At 49.4% G+C, this 24,437-nt stretch overlaps 2 protein-coding genes across 2 annotated transcripts; both read right to left on the reverse strand.

The window, feature by feature from the left end:
* Nucleotides 1-10,854: 10,854 nt before the first annotated feature.
* On the reverse strand, nucleotides 10,855-15,447 carry LOC125685407 (keratin, type II cytoskeletal 6C-like). Its single transcript, XM_048928411.1, has 9 exons — nucleotides 14,692-15,447; nucleotides 13,644-13,858; nucleotides 13,398-13,458; nucleotides 13,165-13,260; nucleotides 12,845-13,009; nucleotides 12,589-12,714; nucleotides 12,166-12,386; nucleotides 11,848-11,882; nucleotides 10,855-11,745 (listed from the first exon to the last, which is right to left on the reverse strand). The coding sequence occupies exons 1-9, from the start codon at nucleotides 15,199-15,201 to the stop codon at nucleotides 11,477-11,479; spliced, it is 1,698 nt and encodes a 565-aa protein (XP_048784368.1). The 5' UTR covers nucleotides 15,202-15,447; the 3' UTR covers nucleotides 10,855-11,476.
* A 4,236-nt stretch (nucleotides 15,448-19,683) lies between these two features.
* LOC125685405 (keratin, type II cytoskeletal 3-like) lies at nucleotides 19,684-23,516 on the reverse strand. The gene is made up of 9 exons (XM_048928409.1): nucleotides 22,926-23,516; nucleotides 21,934-22,148; nucleotides 21,688-21,748; nucleotides 21,441-21,536; nucleotides 21,121-21,285; nucleotides 20,865-20,990; nucleotides 20,435-20,655; nucleotides 20,122-20,156; nucleotides 19,684-20,033 (listed from the first exon to the last, which is right to left on the reverse strand). Exons 1-9 carry the CDS (start codon nucleotides 23,514-23,516, stop codon nucleotides 19,684-19,686), a joined length of 1,860 nt encoding a protein of 619 aa, XP_048784366.1.
* Between the last annotated feature and the right edge of the window lie 921 nt (nucleotides 23,517-24,437).

Consider the following 24,437-nt stretch of genomic DNA (forward strand, 5'->3'; position numbering starts at 1 on the left):
AACAAAATGTAAGTGCTCTTCTTCACTCCTGTATTGTCAAGTCCTGAGCTCTGTTTGCTCCCTGAAGGATTTTGTTGAGGAGATGCCGTGCATGAGCACTGCAGAGCCTGACAATCCCATGTGACCTCGGGGCCATTATTAGGCTCAGGTGAAGATTAAGACAATATCAGATTTCCCGTCAGGAGGAGCTGATACTCAGTGGCCATGACTCATCGTTTTCCTTACCAGTTTTGAGCTAAAATATCCATTTTCCTCTCCTTAATTAACGTTTTCTTGGTGACATGCAGCAGCTGATAGAGACGTGCTGCCCCTCCACCTATCTGCTGAGCTTTGGGGTCTGCTCATCCTCATCCTTCCTCTTTTCCTGATGAGAGCAGCTCATCCCCACACACCATGAACCAACTATGATCCATGATGGATCACCCACACAGGTTGGGAAGGAAGTGCCACGAGCCAGGGGAGGGAACACCCATGGACCAAACAAGCCATTTCCATGTAGAACAAAGGCTGCAGGTGTCTGTACAAACCACTGCCCTAAATACATCACTTCACTGCTTGAAGCAAACCAGGTGCCCATTCAGATGCAGAGAACCGCTGCATCAACTGCCAAAGCAGCTCTGCCCTGCTTCCTGTAACCCCTGTGTGATGGAGCAGCCACCCTGCCCCATGTGCCATGTACACATGGCACAGCGTGTAGGCTGCTGTTGTGACCATCCTTGGCACAGCTCAGCGCTGGCACAGCAAACCTGGCCACACCTGGACCTGTTGGGCTGGATCTCGTCGACACATCCTGCGGATGGAGGGGGAGATGTCACAAGTTCCTGTCCCCTGCAAGGACCTGGCACTGCTCTCAGATGTGTCCGAGTGCCTTCAGATCATTCATGCAGAAGAGAGTCCTCAATGCGTAGACAAAAAGACTTCCAGTTCAACATATCCTTACCATGGACCAGCGCCACAGAGCAGAGTCTTTCTGAAGGACTTCCCCCCCTGAAGAGGGGCTTCCCATGGCCACGAGCATCTGGGTCTTTGCTGGTAGCATTTTTTTAATAAGCAAATTGAAGTAGTGTCCAACAAGTCACTGAGGCACAGTTTACTGCCTGGGCTTCTTCTACAGAGAGCCCAGAACCTCCTTTTATGGTTTCTCCCACTCAGTTTCCTACACAGGTGACGTGAGTTTGCCTCATTTTCCTCCATGTACCAGAACGGGACTTGGAGAACTCATCAGCTCCTGAGTTTGGGTGGTGAAAGTGGTACAAATTGAGCTCTTCTCCAGCAGATCCATGTTACCAAGGGACCGCACAAAATATTAGCATTTTCAGACCATTGATACAATTCACAAACAAAGCCACACATTGGTTTTCTTGGGAACGACTGAAGGAGGAACCCACCTGCTCCCTCTCTCATTCCACCTCCAGACAACCAAGTAACAAATGGGAAATGTCTCTCATTCCACCTCCAGTCAACCTAAGCAGTAAATGGGAAACATCATAACTGGTACTTAGGCTCATTTCAAGGAAATATCTCAATGTTTTGGGAGGACTATCTTAAGCCATTAATAATAGAATGCCAAAACATGACTAAAATAGGGCAGATTTGAGAGATCTACTTCTATCCAACTTGGGACAGAAACTGATGGCTTTTACAAGTTGGATGAGCCAAGGAAAAGGAAATTGGCAGTGCAATGGACATACAGCAGTGTGGTACAGTAGGACATAAATGCAGTAAGACATAAATAAGGTACTTAAGATCTGCCCAGATGGAAGAGATAGGCATGCACATGGAAAATTGAAATAGTAGATCTTGATCAGCAGTTGCCCAAATACCTGCGTAAGTAGGGCCTCAGTCACCTAGGAAATGGGACTGAGGTCATGCAGACACCCACAGATAAATGCCCTCTCCCCACAGACTTTCATTTTCCCCCACTGCCTTGTAGGAGAACATACAGTCCGGGGATGTCTCCCTAAGACAGGAGGGAAGGGATAATACACATTAGTATTGACTGCTATCTAGGAATGGTTTTGGGGGCAAATGTCCCTTTGTCTTTGGTAATGAGAAGGATTCTGTGGGAAAGCTTTGGTGGCATTGTATAGAAGCAGGGTGCAGGCTGGGGTCAGTGCTGGCCAGGTGGGTGTGTGAGCGTGTGCCATCACCCCTCCGTTGGGAGCTGCACCATAATGTGGATGTATGGAGGCAGATATCAGTATTTTGGATGGTAAGAAGCAGTTCTGCTGGCATGTGAGAGGCTGCTTTTTGGATGGAAGAAAGAATAAAGTGGAAGTCAAAGCACGAGGGGCAGAGCAGAACAGCCCGCATATGGTTGGAACTGAGAGCTCAGAGACAGCAACAAGGGGGTGGAAGACCAACAGGAATCATAGAATCATTAAGATTGGAAAACACAGTCAAGCTCACCCAGTCCAGCCCCAACACATCCCTCCATGCCCACTGACCATGTCCCCAAGTGCCACATCTCCACAGTTCTGAGCACTCCAGGGACAGTGACTCCCTCACTTCCCCAGACAGTCAGTGCCATTGCATTACCACTCTTTCAGAGGTGACATTCTCCAAATATCCAACCAGGAGAGCTGGTAGGGACTGACCCAACTCCCATTGGCCAGCCTTGGGTTGAGCATTCACCTCTGAGAATGCCAAAGCTTTGCAGGATGAGTTCTCCCTGGTGTTGGCTTCGGGCAGATCTGTCCCCATCCTTTCTCACCCATCTGAGATGCTTTGCGTGGGGGGTAGGGCTCAATTTTAGCCTCAGGTCCCAATCAGCAGGGATTATTCTGTTAGAAAATGCAGTATTGCTTTGCCTTGCAATCCCGTTAACAAATGACTAATGGCTAATTATTCTAGGTTAGCAGGAAGGTAAACAAGTCTATAACTTACTTTTAACCACCTATAATATTAATTAAGCGATCTCCTCAGAAAATACTAATCATGATTACAGTATCTGTTAATCCCTTATTTCCCCTACAAGAATGTGAAAGTACCAATTCAAAATAATGTGTGAAAATGGTGAAGTAATTCTTCTATCGCTGTTATTAATCACATCTGTCAGTGGCTGAAGCAGAGCTTTGCTGCATTCTTTAGCTTTACTTTACGCAGCTGCATTATGAGGACGGCTGATGCCCTGGAGCTGGGGCGTGCAGTGCTGGAGCAATGGGGAGATGGAATCTCCAAAGGGTTTCAGGAGAAGCAGAGATCCAAAACAGAGGGGAAAAAAAAGAAAAAAAAATAGAAAAATGAGCACAGGGAGGAAACTGGGCTGAACTCCATCTTAAATACATCAGGTGTCACAAGAAATCATGACTTCTACCTGTGCACAGTTGCTCTCCCAGAGCAAAAATAGTTGATGCTAAAGGCATCTGCAGTACAAACAAAGGGGAAAGGTTGGGGCGGTTCCTGATCCAAATCTTCAGTGTGAATAAGGAGAAGAGGAATGGGGTGACATCCCCTAAGAGGGACTTAATCCATCCAGCTGAGCCATGGCCCCATTCATGAGGTCTCTTTTATAGAAGGCAAAGTCATTAAACATCCCTGTAGTTCTTTCCACTTCTATAAAAACCAAGAAAACCCAAGAAATGCCTTTCATGCGCAGTGCATCTGCACTTCCTCACTGGATGGGGAAAAAGAGGCGTGAAAAGGGCAAAGGCAGCAGCCACAGACTCTGTTCACGACAGAGAACAATGCTAATAACATCCTTCCCACCCCAATAGGAAGCTGAAGCAGCTGGGGACAATTCTGGCCGATATTCAGAATCTGGTAAACAACGTGATTAGCAGCCAATGAAAGAAGTGGGTCCCAGTGCTGCCTCCATCGAGCTGAGTGTTGTCACAGCTGGGAAGATCGCCGCGCCCTCGCAATCATGCCTATGTATCGCCTGGGTTGGCCTTCCAATTGGCATAGAGCTGATAATTAGTCCAATCAAGGTCAGCGCTTGATCAATTGAGTAAATCGCTCTTTTGAGTTATTGGAAGCTCAATTGCTGTCATTAGCTCCACCAGAGCAATAACAGCAATGACAGGACAACACAACAGGTGGAGAAGAGGTAAAGTAGCACAGAAAGCAGTGAAATTTGGGGAGTTCTCTGCCAACCTCCACTGGGGCTGCAATTGCCCAAGTGGTGACAGCTGTGGCAACAGCCAGCCCAGAGCTTCCCACAGCATCTCTGTGCATTCATCCTCTCCACAGAGACCTCTGGTTTCAAGACAACCTCTGCTTCCAGGATCAAAAATGGTGCTGTGCCTGCGAGATCCATCCCATCATACCCACAGGCCAGGCTGCACGGCAGCAATGCATGTCACACCAGTGCATGGCATGGAGGTTGCTCTTTCTTGCAAGAAGGGGGAACGTGGGGCAACACTTGCTTTGCTTTAGGTGGGTCAGTGCCATAAGCCAACTTGATTGTGCACATTTTCCAGGTCCTGCAGGTGATGCTGTGGAAGAGGGATGGGATGTTTCAGCCCATGATTGTGGAAACCACAAGAGGAAACCAACTTGAGAGGAAACCACATGGAGCTGCTGCTCATCACAGTCGTTTATTCACACAGATCCGAAAAAGCAGAAGGCTGTGAAGCACCCCTGGCACCCAGGGCACAATTTCTCCCACACCACACTTCGCTTTTTCCCATGCCAGAATGATCAGCAATAAACTCTCTCCTGCTCCACCTTGCAGGGAGATGGAGGTGTTCAGGAAACATGGAGATGTTGCACTGAGGGACTTAGTGGTATGCTGGTGATGGGCTGGCGAATTAGGGTTAGGGTTGGGGTGATCTTAGAGGTCTTTTCCATTATTAGTGATTCTATGGTTCTATGGACAGGGGGTGTTGTGCAGCAAGGAGTCACTGAGATGTGGGTGTGTATCTACATATGTTTCAAATGCACATGAAGTCTTCTCTGAGCCCTCTAGTGGTGCTCAGCTTTAAAGTCCACCAAGGGCAGTGCAGCTCAATGCAAACTGTTGAGTCCTCAATGTGGACAAAAGGGATCCAGAGCCCAAATTATCCCACTGCATCCAGTATCGATATCCTGGCACATTGCTGTGTCCCCAGCCCTCAGATCCAGCCACCGAACTTCCCCTGTGCTGACCTACCAACACTGGGTGCTGTGAGTCTTTACAAATGCAATGGGGGGAAAAATTACACCTCTGCCACAACTCCTGCTTTGTCAATGAAGCAGGCAATGCTTTTGCTGAGGATCTTGGTTTGCTCTTTTTCCAGAGTATGCACATCCTGAGCCTTGGGGTCAACAACCTTGAAGTGCTGGGAGGTCTGGAACAGTGCAGACTTCTTGAAGAGATGTGATGTGATGTAGAAGAGCGGCGGCTCTCTTTTCATCAAACAACCAATGCTCACCAAAGGGATTTGCCATGCAACCTGAGCAGCACTCAGCACCAATGCATCCTCCCTGTAATGCTTCCATCCCTGCAACACTGGAAAATCTCCTGCTGCAAAGGATCTCTACATTCCCTCCCATGTCTGCATGGCTTGGTGTCCTTTACTATAGAAAGGCATCAAGGCACTGGAGCATGTCCAGAGAAGGGCAACAAAGCTGTGAAGGAGTACAGGGATTGCAGAGAGTGGTCGAGGGAAGAGGGTTGGATCAGTCTGGAGCAAACTCAGTGGAGATCTTATGGCTCCCTACAATGCCCTGAAATGAGGTTGGGCCAAGGAAGAGGTTGGCCTCTGCTCCAGGTCACAGCAATAGGATGAGAGGTCATGGCCTCAAGTTGTGCCAGGTGAGGGTCAGGTTGGATATTAGGAGAAATTTCACCTCTGGAAGAGCAGTGATGCATTGGCACAGGCTGCCCAGGGGGCTGGGGAAGTGACCACAGAGGTGTTCAGGAACATGGAGATGAACTTGAGGATATGGTCAGTGGATGGTGGGATGGGTTGAGGTTGGACTTAGGGGTCTTAGAGGTCCTTTCCAACCTAAATGATTCTGTGATTTTGTGATGGGAGAGATGAGAAGGCAAGCCAAGCCAGGTGCAGAAAGCATCCTTTGTCTGCTGGCCCAGCCTTTGCTCCAGCAGATTCCAAATCCTGAAGAGACACAGATGACCTAACTCATTTATTCTGGGGTCTGCAGAGAGTGATCTTGGGAAGGAGGATGGAATGCTGCTCCAAAGATCTGCAACATCAGTGCAAAGTGTCTGAGACAGCACTTGTTCCTATTCCAGTTGATGTTCTGGCTCAATATCAACCCCTTAAAGCAGAGGACCTGCAGCTCAGAGTTGTTACAAGCAGGGCTATAGACAGATGCAATCCATCATTTGTCCTGTCATGTTTCATCAGTCTGTCAGCCACAAGATTGAAACAAGTCTTCTCTTCAGGTAGTGTTTTTCTTGACAACCTGAAGTCCACATCCCATAATTTAGGGGAAAGTCAATTTGTCATCAACCTGGAGGACACAAGCAAGTGTGTGACAGCAGGGTAGTGTCCCTTGCACAAGCCCTCTAGTGGCATTTGATGACCATGTCTGCAAATTTGGCCCCGAGGCCATGGGATATGCAGAGGTTTCCATTTGTGCTCGTAGCTCGGAGTGGGTCATCATGCTGTGTCATGCCAGGATTCTCAAGCAGCAGTAGAGCAGGTCAGAAAATGTGGACTGTGGGGTCAGGAGTGTGAACGTGAGGGTACAACACGCAGCTCTTGGGTCAGAGCAAGTGAGCGTGGGAGCAGGATGGAGGGTGGAGAAGCATCAGATTCCAAGGCAGAGTGGGCGTGAGGAAGAGGAGTTGAAGTGTTGCCGTCAGCACTACGCACAGGTGATGTGGTTGACAGAATTCAGCAAATCCTGCTCTACCCGTCCCAGCTTTAGCTGAGAGGGAATGAAATGGGGCCAAGAAAGAGCAGGAAGCACAGCACGTCCACAGGCTGGGCTGGATGGGAGAGGCAAAGAGGAATAGGGCTGACATCAAAAAGAAAAGGGAAAAGGCCAGGGTGGAAGGTGCCTGACTGGTAGCACAATCTTCACAAATGGATTTGAGATGAATAAGAACTGAAATAAGAGCACTGCCAGCGCCTTCAGGATGCTCCATGACATGGAGAGTTTGGGCCTCCATCGTGGCAGACAGCAGAATTTCCTCCTGCCTCTTTCTGAGGTCAGACAGAAGAAGTGGGGATTGCTTTAAGCTAAAAAAAAGGAGAGATTTGGGTGAAATGTTAGGAGGAAATTTTTTGTTCAGATGGCTCTGAGGCCTTGGCACGCTGCCTGGAGAAGTGTGGGTTTCTCATCCTTGGAGGTGCTCAGGGCCATGAATGGAGCCCTGGGAAGCTGATGGGACCAGCCCAGGGCAGGGGGTGGGGCTGGGGAGATTCTGGGTCCCTTTTAACCCAACCATCCTACGCCTATGATCTTTAAGGGCCCTTCAAACCCAACCATGCTATGGTTTTATGGTTCTATAATTCTGTGTTTCTGTGATATCTGATGGTTGCTTAGAAACTTGCAGATGTCAGCGTTTAGCTGAGCATTTGATCTGTTTTTGAACTTGGATAAGTAGACCTGAAGGAAAGGGGTGCCACTGCTGTTTGAAGAGGACACGAGGAACCAAAGGAAGCTGATTTCTGCTTTCAGCCTCACATCACCTCCCAGCACTTCAGCTCCATTGCCCTGTACATTTCACCCATTAAAAGGACTTTGCTGCTTGGATGTGCCATGTAAACACAGCATCACGAATCACCTCCCAGGAAACGATCTTCCCATCCTTCCCACAAAGCAGCATTCCTCATAAAGACAAATGTTTCCTGCACACCAGCTGTTTGCTGCCCTATCCAATACGGCTGCAAAGAGGGTGAGTCTTCTCCATATTTGCTCAGTGACCAATTCAAGGGAAGCAATCTTGGTGTCTCCGGAGGCCCTCCCATAATAAACTTGATTAGTAACAATTAAAAATTCATTACAGCTTTAATTACAGCCAGTATCGTGCCACCTGGGTTCATTCACCAGTAGCTTATAAAGATATGGCAACTGTCATGTTTCTTTCTGAGTTCCAGTGTAAAGAACATTGCACCACTCGCATCCGGATCGGGGTCATATGGTGGACACCCACTTTCTCACTCTGCTTCTGGCAACGTCCTGCATGCAGCCATCTCTGTGTCCCACCCAAAAGTCCTGACACTCCAGCACACGGCCCAGCTCCTCTCTGGGGGCTCTGCAGAATTCCTCCACTTTGCTTTTGGCATTGTGGAGGGTGAGGTCTCCATTCTGCTCCACCTCAGTGGTGCTCACCTGGAGCTGAGCAAACAGTGCAGAAGGAAAATGGCTCTGGGTCCCACCAGCTCATGTCTGACCCAGAGCCACCAGATATTTGACCACCAGTGGTCTTGCAAACAATGAAAATAAACAAATAAACAAACAAACAAACAAAAACCTAATATTTTTTTTATCTTCTGTGTTCCAAATGGCAACAGTTTTCCCTTACTGAAAATGTCAGCAATTAAAGCATAATCATTGCTTGGTGAGACCGAGGCAGTTCCACAAATGAGTTCACTGATTTTAAAACAAAACCACTCCCTTCACTGCAAGTAGGGATCTGTGCTTAAAATGGAGCTCACAGCTCTCAGTGTGCCCCATAGAGCCCAGCCACCAGGCTGCCCCATCTCCCATGCAAGGACTTGAGCAATGAGCTCAGCTCCCTTTTACACAGCCCCAGTAGACAGGAAAGGTAAACTCCATTGGTTCTGTGTGACAGCCTGGCCGCACTCCAGAGGAACTCAGGGAACCCAGAGGTGCCAGCAGCTGCTGCAGAACCAAGCCTGCAGCCAGAGCTGTTGGCTTGGGTGTTGTCGGATGGCACTGGGAAGACATGCTGCGCATGAGACACTGCAGGACTTTAAGCTTCCTGCGTTCAACACATCCAACACATCCATCTTTTAAAGGAGTCCCCAAGAATGTTCCTGGGCTTTGCAATGTCTAGGTTTGTACCTACTATTGGAATTTCCTTTGGGATGAGGAAACAGGAGATAACTGCTTCAGCCCTCCCATCCCAAGCTGCAAATTTCAGAATCAAAAATGTCACTGATTCTGCAAACAGGAGGATAAGGTATATTATGGCCCGGCATAATTCAGTCAGGTGTATCAACAGAAAATATTTTGGAGAAAAAAGCGATAGTAAAACGGCTTCAAATTAGAACTGTTATTTCTTCCTCATTTGTTTGACTTCAGACAACAGCACACAGAGCTGTGTTAGGGGAGGGTGGGTGGATGAGGAAAAGGTTCTGCCCCATAGGGCACATCTTCCCAGAGAAGTCCCTCAGGGAGCATTGGGATACCACTCTAGGACATCGAGTTTGAGTTTGTGTGGTGCTGCGTGGGTCCCTTCCATCTCAGGGTATTATGTGATACTGTGATTCTGTGAGTTGGATGGCAAGGACTCTGGAGCAAAAACCAGCTCTGTTTCCGTGCTTTTATCTGCCAGACACAGTGCCTGCAGCAGGATCGTGCACATTCACCACTGCAGCCAATGTTGATTCATTCATCCAGCTCTCGCTCCTCCCAAGGATTAATCAAATTAATTGGGATGCGATGGGATGCAATTTATGGAGGGTTAATGACTAACCTAGCTGGATGATCTGGAGTTATAATAGCAGGTTCAAGGCCACGTCTTATCCTTTCATGGTGCTTTTCTTTGTGAGCAATTTGTGTCCACACAGCATCTTGGGCATTGCTATCACTCACACAGGAGGTGCCGGTCGCTGTGTAAAAGCCCTGCATGTCAGATAGATGGTGCTGCTCACCCTCACACCACATCTGGCCAGAGGATCTTCCCATGGAAGGACATCCAGCCTTAGAAATGGAGGACAAACAGCTGTGGAAATGGGGGACAAACAGATGTGGATGTGGAGGATAGCCAGGAATAGAAGTGAAGGACAACCAGCTGTGGAAGTGGAGGATGAACAGCTATGGAATTGAAGGAAAAACAGCTGTGGAATTTAAGGACATGTTTAAGGCCTTGGAAGTGGAGAACAACCAACTGTTGAAGTGGAGGACAACTAGCCTTGGAAGTGGAAGACAACCAGATATGGAATACATCCCCTACTGAGGTCTCCAGCACGTCTTGTTGGAATTCCAGGTGCCACCACAGCAGGATGCAATGTGGTGGAAGGGGGGTGGATGTGCATGCCCTGCTCTGGTCCCAGTGGCCACATCCCAATGTCCATCTTCAAACCACCACTGGCTAATTGCCACAACCCAATGGCTGCATTCAGGCTGCCACTTCCCAGCTGCCATATCCCAAGGGCCTCATTCAAAACATCCCGATTCAGATGCTGTATCCTGAAGGCCGTGTTCAAAACATTCCAGTCCAACTGCCGTATCCCAAAGGCCACATTCAAACAACCCCAACCCAACCACCACATCACAGCTACTGCATTTGAACTGCCACATCCCAACTGCCTCATCCCAATGGCCACGTTCACCCCATCCCAATCCAGTGGCCACATCCCAACTATCACACTCAGACCATCACGTTCCATAGACATCTTCCAACCTTGTCCCCTTCCCATGCCATGCTCTTGGCTCTTCTTTCCTTTAGACATAGGGATCCTGCTGGGGAGGAGCAGGGTGGTGCCACGTGGCTGTGTAAGGAAGATGAAGGCCCATCCTCCACCTCCTCCCTCCTCATCTGGGCAGCTCTTAACCTGGAGAGCACTGGATGTCTGTGGGGACAGGCCACCGGCTGCACGAACCCACCATGTCCCCATTTGATGCAATTTGTACAGCAGGATGTACCCTGCTCTGCACCACTGTGTTGCCATTGCTACAGCAAGGAGCAATATCTGCGTTCCTCTTGTACCCTCCCCCAGGGAACTTTCAATGACACAACACAGAGAAATCTTTTCACCTGTCTGCAGTTTATTGGTAATGAAAGAATTTGGGGGAAGGGATGTTGGTAGAAAGCAGCAAGGCAGTAAAATTCTGGTAGCAGAAGGATTGCAATAGGGCCATGCACATGTCAGTTGTGAAGGAGAAGCGTGATACAAATCTATAAAATATGAAAGCTGCCAAATCCTCTGGAGAGCTGCTTCTCACTCCTAAGCCTGACTATGGGGCATTGCCACATTTCTTCTGCTTCCATGAATACAGCTGAAACAAGCATGTAGGCAACATGCAGGACGCGCAGGAAGCGCAAAGGAGAACATGGCCATTGAAAAAGAGACCTCAGAAGGGAAAGGAAAGAGCAGATCCGCTCACGCTTCTGCTCAGCCAGACTGGCACGAGGGAAGGAGGGCTCTTGGATGAACTCTCCGGTGACGGGTAACCCCGAGGGAGATATTTCCTAGCGGGGCCATAAATGTTTCATCCCTGGAGACTGGTGGGGTGGGGAAAGCAGCAGCGGTGCCAAGAGGGTGGTGTTCTGCTGCTGTTTGCCTCTGGGGAGGAGGCGGGATGCTCCATTTCTTTGCAGGATTCTGGGGATGTGCCGCAGGCTGGAGGCGGGTGATGCTTCTTTCCTTGGCGGTACTGAGGTTGGGGCTCAGTACTTCACGCCCGAAGATTTCACCGTTGTGGTGGTGACACATCTCCGGACCGAGGATGATCCCGCAGGAATGAAGGTGCCACCTCCAGAGCCACACAGCCTCCCACTCCCAGAGGAGAAGCCCCCATTATACACTCCTCCTCCCACCCCACAGCTGCCCCCGATGATGCTTCCTCCTCCGACTGTGCATACTCCTCCTCCCATGCCACTGCCGGCACCAAAGCCTCCAGCTCTGCCTCCAGCAATGGTGGTTCTGCCGACCACAGCTGCAAGAGAAAGAGAGGATCACTGTGTGCCAAGGAGCAGCCTGGGAATTCCAGCAAAGCATGGGAGAAATCACTGTGCAAGGAGGATGCACGGCTACTTACACACATTGACGTTGGACGGGTTGTCTCCGCAGAGCCTACGAAGGGAGAAGAACATAAGATATCAGTGCAATACAACACAGCTCTTCAGGTCAGTGCAGTTGCCAACATGCTTCATTGAGTTCCTGTTTCTCTTAATGCCCATCAGTAACACCGGGACACAGTCACTGTGAACACCTCATTTATATTGTAACCATAAACACTTGGGGAAAAATTAGAGTAAATGTGTTCCCAATTCTATGGACAGAGAGATTATGAACACTCAGCCCATCATAAGGAAAGGCACAACCTTGGCCAGGGGAGGTCAGTGTCAAGACTCACCTGTTCTCCTCTCCCTCCAGCAGCTTCCTGTACATGGCAATCTCCACATCCAGGGCAATCTTGATGTTCAGCAGCTCCTGGTATTCCTTCAGCAGGCGAGCCAGCTCCTCCTTGTCCTTGCTCAAGGCACATTCCAGCTCCTCCAATTTCCTCCTAGCATCCTTCAGGGCCATCTCACCCCTCTCCTCGGCCTCAGCAATAGCTGCCTGCAGCTGCTGGTTCTGAGGAAGGAGAAAGGCACTCTCTCAGATCACATTTTGTCCCCTACCACCAGTCCTCAAACCCAGACTGGAGGGGTCAAGAATGAAAGGAAATGTTCCACAAAGTCAGTATTGGGAGCTGAAGAATACAGTTTTGCCCCACAGTCTACAGTCAACATTTGAGCCTGATGCAGGCAAACAATGAGACACCACACATCCCTACCTGCTTCTTCACGTTCTCAATCTCAGCCCGCAGCCGCTGGACATTCCTGGTCAGCTCCTGGATCTCGATCTTGGTGTTGCGCAGGCTGTCCCCGTGCCTTCCAGCAGTGCTCTGCAGCTCCTCATACTGATGGCACAGGCATAGAAAACCAACCATGAGGAAGCCTACCCACAACACAAAAGTCCCCTGGCTCCATGACATGGAGACATCCAGCAGCAAGGGGCCATCCCAGCTGCCATGACTCTGCCCAGCTCACCCGGCTCTGGTACCAAGCCTCAGCTTCAGCTCTGCTGTTCTGGGCAATCTGCTCGTACTGCCGTCTGACCTCCTCAATGATGCTGTCCAAATCCAGGTGCCGGTTGTTGTCCATCGACACCACCACAGACAAGTCCCTGCTGATTGTCTGCATCTGAGACAGTTCCTGCAACCAACACAGGAGTAAACCTGAGCATGGGAGCAGAGGAGCCCAAGGGATGCTCCACACACATCCCTCATGGGCACCCATTCACTGCAGGGTCCTGAGCCACATTTCCGCTCCTCACCCTTGCTCCAGCCCAGCCCAGGAAAGGCTCCTACCTCCTCATAGATGCACCTCAGGAAGCTGATCTCATCAGTCAGAGCTCCCACCTTGGCCTCCAACTCCACCTTGGTCATGTAGGCACAGTCCACATCCTACAAGAAAAACCATGCTCTAGACCATGGCTTCTTCCCACCCTATTAGCAGCCAGCAGGCATTGTCTCCAACCAGAAATTTTCTGTCCCACATCTGTCTCCTCCCAACCTCCTGCCATCCTGTTCCCTGCACTCACCTTCTTCAGCACCACAAACTCATTCTCAGCAGCAGTGCGCCTGTTGATCTCTTCCTCATACCTGTGGAAGAGGACAAGCCAGGTGAGGCTCCTGCATGGCTCATCAAGTAGCGGTGCTCCCTCCTCTTTCCTCCACAGAACCCCTCTCACACTCCTGGTGAGCTCCTGGAGCAACTGGCAAACACCAGAGACCTGCATGCCGCCCCAGCTCTCCTGCCTTGCTGCTCACTCCATCTCTGCACTTACTTGGTTTTGTACTCCTCCACGTATTGCCGCATGTTCTGCAGCTCGGATTCCAGCTCTCCCCTCTGTCCCAGCAGAGACTCCAACCTCCTCCTTAGGCCCTGGATGTAATTCTCAAAGATGACATCCAGGTTCTTCCTGGGTCCTGAAGGCCCTTGCTGCTGCAGGAGCTCCCACTTGGTGGAGAGAACTTTGTTCTGCTGCTCCAGGAAGCGCACCTGAAAGCCCACAGGGGGTTGTGTGAGAATTTCACCTTGGGATCTCACAATGCATCACTCTTCTCAAATCTACTTCTTTTGAAGGCCAAGGGAATAATTTCTCAAATGACCAACAGAACCATGACTTTTAATGCCTCTTTTCTAAGAGAATGTTTCCTCCCTTCTTTCTCCTCTTTTCCTTCGATTATACATTAATTTGATTTCTTTTCTACTACATTTTTTCTCTTTTGTTGAATACCAATAAGAATATGTAGATTCCAGGTTAACAGACTACTTCTATTTCCAAATTTTGTCAAGTATTAATTTACTGAAGTATTAGATTTTTTATCTTTTGCATTCTAGTGAATCAACTCTCATGTTCCTCTACATGGGAGAACACTCATCTTAGAAAATACATGAGGAATTTCCAGTTCATGTTCTCCGATTGCAAAGAACTCGAAGAACATTGATCTGTATGTGAAGCAAATTAAGTAGTTGACAATTATTAATTGAAATTTCATTCCTACGCTTCTTGTTCAGTGAGAAGAAAGAGGACTGGCTTGAAGAACTGCTGAGGATAACTGAGTACCCTGTGATCACTTTTGCCTGTCTCCTCAGAGAAAGATAGAGATGGAAAGTAAGAAAGGATTTGGATCAAACAGAACTAGAGAAGGACCTTTGATCTCCCTGCAGAAGCAAAATGTTCACATTTCTCTAGGAGGACTCAATGAGAAGAACAATGCTTGCTTTCCAGACCTTCTAACCTGGAGCTGAGAAGCATACTTCCCTCTTCCCAGCCCAAAAGATTTCCCCAGAGTCCCCATTCCCAGAGAGATGTAGTTTCAGCCTCTCACCTTGTCAATGAAGGAGGCAAACTGGTTGTTCAGAGTCTTGATCTGCTCCTTCTCCTGGCACTTCACTTGTTGGATCTGAGGGTCAATGTCAACATGGACCGGCCGCAGGAGGGTTGGGTCAACCTGCACCGGTTGGATGCCTCCAGGGAACCCAGGACCACCTCTCACAGGGCCACCAAAGCTGCCTACTCCTCCACCAATTACACCTCCTCCAATGCTGCCAAATCCTCCTCCATAGCCTCCACCAAGGCCAACAATTCTACATCCGTATCCTCCGCCATAAGAGCCACCCATGGAAATCCTTCCGCTGCCACCCATGTTGTGGAGGCTCCTGCTGCTGAAACCTCCACAGCGTCCGCCGCCTCCAGTTCCCCGGGATGTGGAGAACGAGCTGTAGCTGATCCTGCTTCTGCCCCCACTTCCTCCAAAGCCACCGCCAATGGCAGAGCAAGAGCTGTAGCCCCTTCTGCTGCCACCTCCAAAGCTTCTGCAGACAGACTGCCGGGACATGGCTGCTTCTTCCAAGAGGAGTTGAGCAGAGTAGGAAGACCAACGGAGCTGTGCTGCTGGGGACGGATGCGGAGAGAAGTGTGCACAGTCTTCTCTGGCTCCACGGCTCCAGGCATTCCCTTTTATCTGTTTCTAGAGGTGGGCTGGGTCTACATGGGTGTGAAGAGGAAACAAATTTACTGTCTTCATCAGCTTGGTGCGGTTAACAGATTTTTGCCAAATTGTTGACTCCACCCAGAAATACGCTTTGCGATGCAGAAGAGAATAAAAGAGCAAGAGCATTGGAATAGGACTCAGTGAGTAAGTGGACTCTCATATCTTTCTGTCATCTGGAAAAATATGTTTTACAGTGATGTAGTCATGTTCTTCCCTCCTCCCACCTTTCTAGCTGTTCTTAACAATTTCTCGGTTTATCTTGATTCGGATCTTTTGCATTGAGGTTCAGTGTCAGACAAGCATTTTGGTGGAAATCAGCAAGAGTGAGGCTTTCACAATTCCCCCAAGCACACCCCGAATCTCCTACTTATGTGGAAAACTGCTGATGGTTTTTCAAGAAGCAGTTTCGTGGTGTAAAGCAAGAATACCACACATTAACATTTGACAACGGTCAGCATTTCTTTATTATCCAGAAAGGAGGTGCTTAGTTCTGCTCCAAAGAGCAGGCTGATCCCCATCGCTGGAGATGGGAGTGCCTTCTCCAGGGGAAAACTCCCGGAGAGCATTTCTTCCAGCTGAGTACCAAGACACCAAGAACCTGAGCAGAAGGAAGAAGAGAATGGGGATGACCAAGCTCCTCCCGTTTGCTTTTCTGATGGACACAAGGACTGCTGAACCCGGAGAGAAATGGAAGGACCCTTCCAGCGCTGTAAGTGGTAATAAAGAACGAAGAAAGAAATACAGCAGAAAAATACAGGCAGGGAAAACCACGACTTGAGAAAGTAGTATTTTTTACTTAAATTGGCAGACAAAGGATCAGGCTGAGATTATTATGTCTGATCATTCCTAAAGAAGGGGCAACAAGAAGTTTGAAGAAGCTCGGATGCCTTCAGAAGTAGAGTTACGGTATCGCGGTGTATATGATGCATGTTTTAAGAGCTACAGCAAAGACATGTAAGAACACGTGAATCTTTGTAGGAAGACTAAATTTACTTTAGAGAAATGTATTTTTCAGACACAAGCAGCTGCTTCAAAGTATCTGGCTCTGAAATAGGAAGTTCATTTGATAGACACTGTGCAGATGCCTTCGGGGTATCATTTTAGTCATGAGTATAATCTTCAAGAAAAACAAAATCCCTAATGCTTAACTCCAAAAAAAATCAATAGATGCCAAAGGAAATACATTATGCAGCACTCTGATCATTTCAGTCTTCCAAGAATACACTGTATATGAGCTTCCAATGTGGAATAAACATCTTATGTTTGAACTTTCAGGATCTCTCATAAGACATGGGCAACGAAGTGCTGTTTGAAAATATCACTGGTATCAGCCTTCAGCCACAGGCACTTCAAAGAAACAACCCACAGAGCAGCTACAGGAATCAGAGATGTAAATGCTTCTGGCTGTCACTGGGATGGAGGATGCTGGGCACCAATCTCTTCACACAACAGGACATGGGAGAGTGGGGAATGTCACACCAAGGGACTCAAGCAATGTTGGACGAGGTTCTCCAGGTGTCTGCAGCTCGCCCAGTGCCACAGGCTGCAGCTGGAGAACGGGCACCATCCCAACACTGGCACAGGGACACTTTGCCTTGCAAGAGAATGGCCTTTGTCCTTGGCTGGTGTCCCCAGGAAAGATAAGGACAATCCCAGAGAAACGAATGGGAGCTGGGCTTTTGTTGGAGAAAAGCAGGTTGTATCTGCTCATGGCCTCCCTCCGTGCTGGCAAATGCCACTGCGAGATGCTTTTCTCGGGAGGCAGCACGAGCTGCTTGTAACATCCCACACGGCAGCTCCACAAGTGGGAGAAACGTGCTCACTCAGCCAAATGCCTGGGTGCTGACCACGCTCAGCTCCTCCAGATAAGACGCCCAGATTGAGTCACTCTGACGTCTCCAGACAAGATGGGAAGATTATAGCAGAGCTGGAGTCGCATCAGCCTCCTCCAGGTGAAACTCGATAGGCAGCCTGGGCTCCAGCAATCCCTTGCGATCTCTTACACAAGGAGCCGTGCGCAGCACAATTGTCCACGCAAAGCAAAGCCCAGACTTGGCTGAGAAGCTGATGCTGAGCCCAGCTGCAGAGCTCTCCAAGAGGCAGCTTTGGGTCCTGATTCTGCACAGCCAGCAGGTCCTGGCACAAAGCTCTGGAGGCAGCACGGGCAGAGATGCCACCAGGATTCCTCACTCGCATGGTGAGACTGAGAAGAAACAGAGCTAAAATTAGGCACCAAAGCCGCTGACTCTTCACCAAGCCAAACCCAAAGCACTCTTGGCAAGGGCCCAGCTGCTCAGAGGCGTTGCTTTCCCATCCTCTTATTCTGGGGACAAACAGAGCTGTGTTCTCCAACTCCCCTGCTGCTCCAAGGGACGGGGAGGCCTCTCCAAAGACCCCACAGCCCTTTCCCGTGGCCCGGAGTTGGTCTTATCACAGGGCTGCACTTCCTGACCCACTATGGGGACACAGCAGCTCGCAGCCAGTTGCTTTGGGACTCCCACACCACTACTGAGAGCGGTTGCTGTCTCTTTGATCTCTGCTTGCCATGCTGGAGCTGAAGCTCAGCTCAGATCTAACACATCAGCATTCTGCCCACCTTGCTCCCCATGCCCTCCAGCTAGAGCCAAGCTCTCCCACTCACTCTCACTATAAAGCAAACACACTGAGAGACTGGTCCAACTTCTCAGGCGCCCCATTGGGATGAGATGCCCATGGGTCGGGACGGACCGCCTCTCTCCAGTCCCTCATCTTCCCACTGCTGGTAAGTGGAGAGCAGGAGGAGCTGCTGGTCTCAAACACTACTGATGCTCATGGCTGCTGACCTTGCTCTGCAGATTGCTCTAGGTCAGCATTCACATCCATGCTCGCTGGCAGCTGCTGCCTACAGGACTCTTTCTGTTCCCATCTTTCCCTACCACGTAGTAGAGTCCACTCCAAGGCAGCGCCTTCAGATGCAGCCACAACAGCAGGGTGATCTGATGTCTGCTCCCTCCCCATCGCTGTCTTTTTCCATCACAATCACTGTGTTTGGTCTCTGGTGGTTTAGCCACTGCTCTGTGCCAGCATTTGTGCACTAGGAGAATAGTTTTTTGTTTCTGATTTCTGCATACCATTTACATGTCTTCTTCCTGATGATTATGAAGACAAAGAGACAAATAAACTCCTTTCTTAGGTCTGCTTTAGTTTCTGCATCATCAGAACACTGTGGTGAGCTGTGACATGAGTAGAACCATAATGAGTGCATTACTCTGCATAAGGACTGAGCCCTAGATTATGGCACGGATAAATCCATTGTCTCTGAGTAGTTTAAAGACACAATAAGTGATGACACCTGATCTGGAAATTGTGATTCCCAGGTTAGGATTATATGAGGATCTTACCCACATTTCCCCAGACTCCAGCACTTCTCCATTCTGGGCTCCCTGTCTGCACCCATCTACTGCTCATTCAAGGAGAGAGCATCAAGAGCCCCTCCTATGTGGCCCTGTGATTTCAGGCAGCGCTATGACACGTAGAAGTCAAAGGGAATTGAATCACTGAATCATAGAATACCTTGATCTAGGAGGAACCCAAACCCCTGCCACCACACAAACCCAAACCCAAAGTCTGAGAGTTCCAGCAGCTCAGGGCAACCAAGCTGCTTCCCCAGAGCAATAGTCATTCTACCAGGAAGTGATTACAACAAGACATAGTGAATGTTCTCTGCAATTTATTGAGAATGGCAACATCCCAAGGACATACCACAAACAGAAGAAGAAGGGAGGTGGGGACAATACATCTTGTTCCATGTCACCAGGGGCCTGGCACAGAAAAGCAAGCTCGGTTCTGATTAGAAAAAGTCCTCTGGGCACCTGCAGCCACAGAAGGAGTCCCGTCTGCCCCTCATGTGCCACAACCCATGACACAAGTGAATGGAAGCAACAGGATGTACTGCATGCAGAAGCACCCCAGGGCTACGGCCATCAGGACAGAGGAAGAAAGAGTGGTTTTATACACGTTTGCCACAGGGCAGCCAGAAATGTACAATGCAGCAAGGAAGGCAGAGCGGTTCCTCCTTGAAATCAGCTCTCCGTACGGGGTATCCACGTGTGAGACTTTGCTCGGGCTGCTATTTCTTCACTGAGTAGGAGGCTGTGGAGCAGTGTGTCCCGGCCACCAGGCTCCCATGCTGGGAACAAGCCAGGTAGACCAGCTGGCTCATGCTGGCCATGAGGGACACAGTTTGTTTCATGGTGGGCTACCGGAGATGGATTTAAGGAGGCTGCGCTGCTGCCGCCGGGGGAAGGGAGGACATGCTTTGTTTCTTTCTCAGTCGGCCTTCAGGGCTCAGAACCTCACTCCTGAAGACTTGACGGAGGTGGTTGTGACGCATCTCCGTATGGAGGAGGATCCCCCACTGGAGCTGAAGTTGCCACCCCCAGAGCCGCAAATCCTTCCACTTCCAGAGGAGAAGCCTCCGCTGTACATTCCTCCTCCCATTCCACAGCTGCCGCCAGAGCTTCCACCTCCAAAGCCTCCTCCTGAGCCACACACTCCTCCCATTCCTCCTCCCATGCCGCTGCCTCCAAATCCTCCTCCCATTCCACCGCCTCCAAATCCTCCTCCCATGCCGCTGCCTCCAAATCCTCCTCCCATGCCTCCTCTTCCTCCAGAGATGGTGGTCCTGCCTACCACAGCTGGAAGAGATATAGTGGTTATAAATGGGCCAGTGGGAAGACTTTTTTCAGTTGAGATGCAACTTGCCGGTGCTTTGCAGATACTTACAGACATTGACGTTGGACATCCCATCGTTGCACAGCCTGTGAGAGGAAACAGAAAGGGTTAATCTTTGGGGGCACAATAGCTTTTTTGGCTAACAATACTCCTAGCTATATTCTCTAGCTATATGTTCCCTCTTCTTTTTGGTTTTCACAACTGTACTTGTGCCGTTGTAAGAAAAGTGGAAAACATTTGTGTTTCTGGCTAAGAATTGCATTGAATGTAATATATAAGGTTTATCTCCAGAGGGATATGTAAAGACCTCATCTTCACATGGACTGTCAAGAAAGGTTAAGAAGACACAAATAAAGGATAGTACCTGTTCTCCTCTCCCTCCAGCAGCTTCCTGTACATGGCAATCTCCACATCCAGGGCAATCTTGACGTTCAGCAGCTCCTGGTATTCCTTCAGCAGGCGAGCCAGGTCCTCCTTGTCCTTGCTCAGAGCAGTTTCCAGCTCTTCCAATTTCACCCTGGCATCCTTCAGGGCCATCTCACCCCTCTCCTCAGCCTCAGCAATAGCTGCCTGCAGCTGCTGGTTCTGAGGAAGGAGAAGAGCACTCCATCAGAACACACTTCATTCTTTAACAAAAGCCTTCAAACACAACTTGAATGATCAAGGATAAAAGACAACACTGGACAAAGTCAATAGTGGTAGAGCTGAAGAACACATTTCTGCCCCGGAATCCATAGACATTATTTTTGATGCATTCTTATGCTGATATGTGGAGAGTCACCACACATCCCTACCTGCTTCTTCACATTCTCAATTTCAGTCCGCAGCCGCTGGACATTCCTGGTCAGCTCCTGGATCTCGATCTTGGTGTTGCGCAGGCTGTCCCCGTGCCTTCCAGCAGTGCTCTGCAGCTCCTCATACTGATGGCACAGGCATAGAAAACCAACCATGAGGAAGCCTACCCACAACCCAAAAGTCCCCTGGCTCCATGACATGGAGACATCCAGCAGCAAGGGGCCATCCCAGCTGCCACGACTCTGCCCAGCTCACCCGGCTCTGGTACCAAGCCTCAGCTTCAGCTCTGCTGTTCTGGGCAATCTGCTCGTACTGCCGTCTGACCTCCTCAATGATGCTGTCCATGTCCAGGTGCCGGTTGTTGTCCATCGACACCACCACAGACAAGTCCCTGCTGATTGTCTGCATCTGAGACAGTTCCTGCAACCAACACGGGGATAAACCTGAGCATGGGAGCAGAGGAGCCCAAGGGATGCTCCACACACATCCCCCATGGACACCCATTCACTGCAGGGTCCTGAGCCACATCTCCCCTCCTCACCCTTGCTCCAGCCCAGCCCAGGAAAGGCTCCTACCTCCTCATAGATGGCCCTCAAGAAGTTGATCTCATCAGTCAGAGCTCCCACCTTGGCTTCCAACTCCACCTTGGTCATGTAGGCGGTGTCCACATCCTACAAGAAAAACCATGCTCTAGACCATGGCTTCTTCTATGATTCTATGATTCTTCCCACCCTATTAGCAGCCAGCAAGCACTGTTCAGAAAACTTTTTGTCCCACATCTGTCTCCTCCCAACCTCCTGCCATCCTGTTCCCTGCACTCACCTTCTTCAGCACCACAAACTCATTCTCAGCAGCAGTGCGCCTGTTGATCTCTTCCTCATACCTGTGGAAGAGGACAAGCCAGGTGAGGCTCCTGCATGGCTCATCAAGTAGCGGTGCTCCCTCCTCTTTCCTCCACAGAACCCCTCTCACACTCCTGGTGAGCTCCTGGAGCAACTGGCAGACACCAGAGACCTGCATGCCGCCCCAGCTCTCCTGCCTTGCTGCTCACTCCATCTCTGCACTTACTTGGTTTTGTACTCCTCCACGTATTGCCGCATGTTCTGCAGCTCGGATTCCAGCTGTCCCCTCTGTCCCAGCAGAGACTCCAACCTCCTCCTTAGGCCCTGGATGTAATTCTCAAAGATGACATCCAGGTTCTTCCTGGGTCCTGAAGGCCCTTGCTGCTGCAGGAGCTCCCACTTGGTGGAGAGAACCTTGTTCTGCTGCTCCAGGAAGCGCACCTGAAAGCCCACAGGGGGTTGTGTGAGAATTTCACCTTGGGATCCTGTGAGCCGTCGGACTTCTCAGACCTCCTGCTCCTTCTGGAAGCCATGGGAATTACCCACTGTGGCTGACTCTAACTTTCAAGCTTCTAAAGTGCTCGATTATTCATAGCATTACTGTTTTTCAGGCTATTCTGAAATTTTGAGCTACGGACAAACTCTTTGCCAATTGAAATAGTAACTTCCATTCTCTCCATGTCAGTTTTGGACATTACTTTCATCTCAGTAGAAGTTAAGTCAAGAAAGCAATTATTGTCTCATTTACTGTTCATCTATGCTTCTTCAAAGATTCTGTCTTTCTTTAGTTTCTGTTCGAAATTAAATTTATCCAAGATCACTGGAAATGTATTTAACACTTTTACACTTATAGGATCGGTTCCTTGAAAAGAAAATGACGTCAAATAGAACTACAGTAATGAAATCTCCTTAGGACATTTAAATACAATATGATGACTTTATCCTGAATCACTACAAATTAAGCTGAAGAAATTACTGGGCAAGAGAATGTTCAGCATGCCCTGATGATGCTGTCTTTAATGCTCCATTAGCATGAAAACCCGTTTAATTGGTCAGTATTCCTTAATAAGACTTCAGTGGCAACTTCTTACAAAGCCATCAGTCTTGCAGACTTGGTCAAGAAACATTAAACTTGACTGCAAGGAATGTAATCCCTTTGCACTACAGGAATTTGTTCAAAACGCTCATCTCCACATAAGAGTGGTGCTAAGTTCTCACCTTGTCAATGAAGGAGGCAAACTGATTGTTAAGAGTCTTGATCTGCTCCTTCTCCTGGTTTTTCACTTGCTGGATCTGAGGATCGATCTCAACGTGGACGGGCCGCAGGAGGCTCGAGTCAACGTGCACTGGATGGATGCCTCCAGGGAAGCCAGGACCCCCGAAGCCTCCCATTCCTCCTCCCATTCCTCCACCTATTCCTCCACCGAAGCCACCCATTCCTCCACCACCCATTCCTCCACCAAAGCCACCCATTCCTCCACCTCCCATTCCTCCACCACAGCCACCCATTCCTCCTCCACCCATTCCTCTGCCACCTATTCCTCCTCCATAGCCACCCATTCTGCCTGCACTGCCGTAACACCCACCCGCAGCAAACCCTCTGCTGCTCCCCATGTTGTGGAGGCTCCTGCTGCTGAAGCCTCCACACTGTCCACTGCTTCCTCCTCCTCTGGATGAGGAATACGAGCTGTAGCTGATCCTGCTTCTGCTGCCGCCACCTCCTCCGAAGCCACCACCAACGGCAGAGCAAGAGCTGTAGCCCCTTCTACTCCCTCCTCCAAAGCTTTTACAGGCAGACTGCCGAGACATGGCTGCTTCTTCCAAGCGGAGTCGAAGTCAGGAAGAGCAGAAAGACCAACGGAGCTGTGCTGCTGAGGACAGATGTGGAGAGAAGTGTGCACAGCCTTCTCTGGCTCCACGGCTTCGGGCATTCCCTTTTATCCGCTCCTGAAGCTCTTGGGCGTGAAGGTGGAAACCAGTTCATTATTTTCATCAGCACGGTGCTGTTGACAGATTCCCAGTGTAGCTTTACCTTATTTGGGCCTGCCTAGAAACACACCCTGCAATATAGAAGTGAATAAAAGAATATTGAAATAGGTCTCAGTGACTAAGTGGACTCTCATAGGTTTATGACCTGCTGGAAACCATCTTGCATGGTAATGCACTTTTCTTCGGCCCCTCATTGGACTCCCAACCTTCTTTAATAGCTCCAAATAATTGCAGATATAGATCTTCCCAATCAAACCTTCATGGAAAGGAGAGGTTTTGATGAAATAACAGCTATAACATAGCTTTCACAACTCCTCACACACACCCTAAATCTCCTTTTTATAGGTTAAATTGCCTTCGGCATATTAGAAGTTTCCCAATCCTCAATGGGAATTCGTGACACCAAAGTTTGAAGAGACTCAGCATATTATTCTCCCGCTAGGAAGGTATGACATCTTGGGGCGTGAGTGCTGGCGCTTTGGATGGGAGTGTCTTCACCGTGCCGGTTAAATGCCCTCCAATTGAGTCTCCTCAAATCTGAGAACACGAGCTGGGAGCTTAGATAAGGATGGAGCAGAGTGGATGGCACACCACGCCTTGTCCTGCTCCACTCCTGTGCTCATCTGGCAGTGATGGAGAAGGACAACCCTGGGAGAAGGATGGGACGCTTCACGGAGCTGATTGTGACCGGGGGCAGAGAGACAAGCACTACAAAAGTGGAAAAGCAGATTAATAATTCAA

This window comes from Lagopus muta, chromosome 28, assembly GCF_023343835.1.
Source record: "Lagopus muta isolate bLagMut1 chromosome 28, bLagMut1 primary, whole genome shotgun sequence".
NCBI classification, from domain to species: Eukaryota; Metazoa; Chordata; class Aves; order Galliformes; family Phasianidae; genus Lagopus; species Lagopus muta.

Excerpts from the sequence above, each read along its gene's own strand:
- LOC125685407 (XM_048928411.1), bottom strand. The coding sequence starts at position 15,201 with ATGTCCCGGCAGTCTGTCTGCAGAAGCTTTGGAGGTGGCAGCAGAAGG. Across the intron at positions 13,010-13,164 it reads TGAGGTGCATCTATGAGGAG|GAACTGTCTCAGATGCAGAC; the intron begins GTAGGAGCCTTT and ends TGTTGGTTGCAG. Across the intron at positions 11,883-12,165 it reads CTGGAGGGAGAGGAGAACAG|GCTCTGCGGAGACAACCCGT; the intron begins GTGAGTCTTGAC and ends CTCCCTTCGTAG.
- LOC125685405 (XM_048928409.1), bottom strand. The coding sequence starts at position 23,516 with ATGTCTCGGCAGTCTGCCTGTAAAAGCTTTGGAGGAGGGAGTAGAAGG. Across the intron at positions 21,537-21,687 it reads AGTTTGTGGTGCTGAAGAAG|GATGTGGACACCGCCTACAT; the intron begins GTGAGTGCAGGG and ends TTTTTCTTGTAG. Across the intron at positions 20,656-20,864 it reads TTGAGAATGTGAAGAAGCAG|AACCAGCAGCTGCAGGCAGC; the intron begins GTAGGGATGTGT and ends CTCCTTCCTCAG.